General features: G+C 36.6%; 1 protein-coding gene across 1 annotated transcript in view; it reads left to right on the top strand.

Moving 5' to 3' along the window:
- SLC30A5 (solute carrier family 30 member 5) overlaps nucleotides 1-4,504 on the top strand; it is a 28,483-nt gene that overhangs the window by 7,476 nt on the left and 16,503 nt on the right. The window contains exons 2-3 of the mRNA XM_007457117.1: nucleotides 1,455-1,577; nucleotides 3,336-3,402. Coding sequence (XP_007457179.1) covers nucleotides 1,455-1,577; nucleotides 3,336-3,402 — 190 coding nt within the window. The remainder of the gene's footprint in view (nucleotides 1-1,454; nucleotides 1,578-3,335; nucleotides 3,403-4,504) is intronic.

Genomic DNA, 4,504 nt, shown 5'->3' with positions numbered 1-4,504 from the left:
TTCCTGCTGGTGTGCTGGCTTTGGACATCCCTTTTATCTCCTTTTTAATATATTAACACCTGTTAGATATAAACTTAGAAAGTAGTCTCCTGAATGACTTGCAAAGATGATCTGTTGGGGGGAGATATTAGAAGTTCTCACCTTTTTATCTCATTCTTTTTCATTTCTAATTTGTGTATGTTTTATAACATAATGTCAGGAGAGTAGTACATGTTTGTAATGTACAAATAATCGGTTTCAGGTGCAAAATTTTTTTTTACTACTAGAGGTATATGACCAAAGAAGACTACTAAGCTAGAAAACTGAGATAATTTCTTCACTGTTTTCTGATTGCTCTTTCAGGAGCTTCTTTTTCGTTTCTTTTTATGGCAGCCTAATTTTTTCATGGATGAACTTTTCTTTCTTATCCAAGAATATTATTTCTAGTTCTTCTTTGTTTTCTGCTATTCCCTGTGATCTCTGTATCTTTTAAATTTCTTTGCTGTTTTAGTTTGTTTGGTCTCTCATTATAGGCTTATCGTAAAGGATTGATTATCCATATTTGGCCATTCTTATTTGAGTGAGGCCCAAAAGGCTAGTTAGAAGACCTGTATGGGGCTTGTCCCCTGGTGGGCTTCTCCAGAGTAGGGTTCTCCTGCTGGGAGATTGAAGCCTGGCAGTTAGGATGTTAGAGTTAAATGAGGGAAGGCAGGTGGGGTGGGGTTAAGAAGGGAGACTTCCTTTTAATCTCCATGATTTTAGTCCAACACTTCATCCCTCTTTTCCCCTTTGCCTTATGTCTAGACTTCTCCAAAGGCGAAGCTCTTGTCCTGTCGTGATTTAGGAGGGATGGTTGCCTGGCTGTGCTGGGTGAGATTCTGGGGACCTAACTACCTGGCAGACTTCCTAATGATCCTGCTCTTTGCAGCTCTCCACACCCTTTCTGAGGTGCTTCAGATTCCTGAGCCTTCTCAGGACTCTGTAGGTCAGGTCACTTCAACTGTGACTCACTGCAGTCACTTAGCGGAGCAGAGGAGCGGTAAACCTAAGGCATTCACCACTCCCCCCTCCCTTCCTATATTATAGTCTCGTTTCATGACAGATAGTTTGGTTTCTGTTTTTATTCTCTTTATTTGTTTGGAGTAATTGTTTAAAAAGCACATTAGAAAATAGTTGAGGCAACTCAATCAAGAACATTTTTATTTTTAGTTTGGCCTTTTTTTCTTTAATAGACTGTATCTATGCATACATAATACGTCCACGTATATTGCAAAAAATCTGAAAGTATATATACCAAAGTGTTAATAGTAGTTATCACGTGGAGGGGTGAGTTGAGTTTTTGTTTGTTTCATTTTTTGTTTATATTTATGGTTTTCATAAAGACCCCTATTACTTGTATAATAAGAAAAAAAAGGATTACAGAGTTCTTTGTGATTTCAATGATACTGAAACTTGTTTCTGTTTTTATTTTTCAGGTTAACGAAATATATTGTATTACTGTGTGTCACTAAATTTTTGAAGGCTGTGGGGCTTTTTGAATCATATGACCTCCTAAAAGTAGTTCACATTGTTCAGTTTATTTTTATATTAAAACTTGGGTGAGTGTATATGGTTCTTTTTTTCTTAATGTTTTTTAATTTCTTTGAAAATCCTGTTTTAACTGAGTATCTTTAGGATATTTTACATAGAATATTTTGTGCATTTTATTCCTCCTGACAAGTACTTGATAATTTTTTTTAAAGACAGAATACCTAAGGTTAGAGGTACCAAGAGACTGGATTTAAAAAAAAAATGGATTGTCATACTCTGTTAGCTTGACAAAACATCAGCTTTTGCTTTAGTTTGTGTTAATGAGGTTTTTGCAAATTTAATGTCTGGCTTAATAGAATACAGCTGGATCCCCATAGCTGAGTCAGTATTCAGTCTGTTGCAGTATCTCACATGAACTAGCCTCTGAAAAGCTCTAATATACACCCCTGAGAGAATAAGAGTGAAAAGGGCAAATAATATCCTAATACTTCTGTAAAAATAGTTTGACCTCAGGACTTCCTTGGTGGTACAGTGGTTAAGACTCCGAGCTCCCAATGCAGGGCACCCGGGTTCGATCCCTGGTCAGGGAACTAGATCCCACATGCATGCCACAACTAAGAGTATGCATGCCAGAACTAAGGAGCCCATGAGCCACAACTAAGACACAGCGCAACCAAATAAAAATAAATAAATATTTTTTAAATATTTTTTTTTAATATTTAAGAAAAAAGTAGTTTTTTCTCACAGCTCTCTAAAAGGGCCTCAGGGACCCTAGGGATTCCCAGACCATCCTACTGGCATAGTCTAACCTTCCAGCAGGCATAGAATGTCACCTGAGACTTGTCTTGGCACAGATGTTCCTTATTTTCCAAGTTAAACCGTGCTGGGCTGTGTTCACTACATGTCCCTTCATGGTATAGGGTCCCCTTACAGTATGAATTTTACACTATTCTGCATCTAGTAAGAAATTCTCTCTAAGTAAAGATTCTCTGGACCTTGAGATTGATAGTGACCAACCTCTGTATTAATAAGTATCTGTTAGGGATTTCCCTGGTGGCGCAGTGGTTAAGAATCCGCCTGCCAATGCAGGGGACACAGGTTCAATCCCTAGTCCATGGAAGATCCCACATGCTGCGAGCAACTAAGCCTGTGCACCACAACTACTGAGCCTGCACTCTAGAGCCTGCACGCCACAACTGCTGAAGTGCACTTGCTGCAACAAGAGAAGCCACCGCAATGAGAACCCGCGCACCGCAATGAGAACCCGCGCACCGCAATGAAGAGTAGCCCCCGCTCGCTGCAGCTAGAGAAAGCCCGCGCGCAGCAACAAAGACCCAACTCAGACAAAAAAAAAGAAAAAGAAAAGAAAAGAATCTGTTAGACTCCTGGCAATTTTAGTCATTATGGAAAGTGATTCTTGACTAGAAAATTTTTAGCACCACTTGAATATATTTTTATATAACTATTTTGGGAATATGAAAGGTAGGGATATATGATTAGTACTTTCTTCATTTCTGTTTCAAGATTTGTTATTACTAAGTTTTAGAGAAGATAGGAATTATTTTCTTTAGTAAAGTATAAAAAAATATTGAGACTTCTTTTGTGGCTTGTAAACTGGTTCTGAAGGCAGATACAAAAGAAAGAAGAGTTCCCAAAATATTGTAGTGGAAGCCTTATTAAAATAAGTATTGTTCTCTAGTATATTTTCTTTAGAGGTTAACATACCCTTCAAATTCTAGTATATTTGTTTAAGTGTCTTTACTTAAAACCACACCTTGTATATAAGATTAATTAATATTAATATATTAATGTTTCAATATTCACAGGACTGCATTTTTTATGGTTTTGTTTCAAAAGCCATTTTCTTCTGGGAAAAGTATTACCAAACGCCAGGTAAGTCTTTTGCAGAATCCTTTTGTCCTAGCAGTGGACCAGGAGGCAGTGTTCGTTCCTTGATCAGGGTTACTTACTGAATGATTTTAAGTGCTCAGCAGAACATTTCCAGAGTTAACTTGCCCTTGACTTAGCATTTCAGAACTGAGGCTTCAAGAGTAAACGCTAAAGTGCTAAGATAATGAAGTGTTTAAAAATGTAGACGAGGGTAGAAAATGTTTCAAGCATGCATATAATTATTTTTTTAATATAGGATCCATATGCTGAAAAGATTTACAAATCAGACATGTAGACATGCCCACAAGCCTAAGATAAATGTCACTGGGAAGCAGATAAAGCATAAGGGTTACGAACAAGGCCTCTGGAGTCAGACAAATTCATGGCTGTTCTAATTACAAACGTTACTTTAAGCAAGTTACTTAATTTCTCTACCTTCATTTTCTGACCTGTAAAATGGAGATAATAATGCCTTCCTAATGGAGCTATAAGGAATAAATGAATTAATACATGTAAAGTTCTTAAAATAGTGCGTGGCATACAGTGAGTATGCAGTACATATCAGCTGTCACCCTCTTCATCATTATTCCCTTTAAGCATCTGAGGTTCAGGATGCATACCAGAAATGTCGTTCATTCTTCATCATCTCATATTATCACCTCTTTGGACAGTAGTTACACCCTACTACATGTTTGCTTTATGCCACAACTTAGAAACCTGTGCCATGATTTTTTATTAGACGAATTTAAGTACCTCTGTTTTAGAGACCAAGAACATTTTTTAAAACAGGATTAATATTTTAAACCCCATCTTAACTTTTTTCCCTCTCTTTTCAAATAATTGAAGGACTGAATATCCCTGCTGGAGAAGAATTTAAAAACTAAAACATTAAGTGTTCCTAGCAAACTAGTGAGAACTAGTGTAAAAAACAGAGAAAATTGTACGCTATAGAAAAAGATTTCAGGATCTAGCAACAGACAAGAATATGTAAAATGAAAAACAATACTATCTTGCAAATCTAGATTTAGTCAAGGGATCTTAATAATTTCTATTTAATTTTAAAATATGTAACTATTTGGCCATTAAAATATTTGTGTTACCATTA

Source organism: Lipotes vexillifer, unplaced genomic scaffold (assembly GCF_000442215.2).
Source record: "Lipotes vexillifer unplaced genomic scaffold, Lipotes_vexillifer_v1.1 scaffold241, whole genome shotgun sequence".
NCBI classification, from domain to species: domain Eukaryota; kingdom Metazoa; phylum Chordata; class Mammalia; order Artiodactyla; family Lipotidae; genus Lipotes; species Lipotes vexillifer.
The sequence above is the reverse complement of the archived record's forward strand: the minus strand, read 5'-3'. Positions and strand labels throughout refer to the sequence as shown.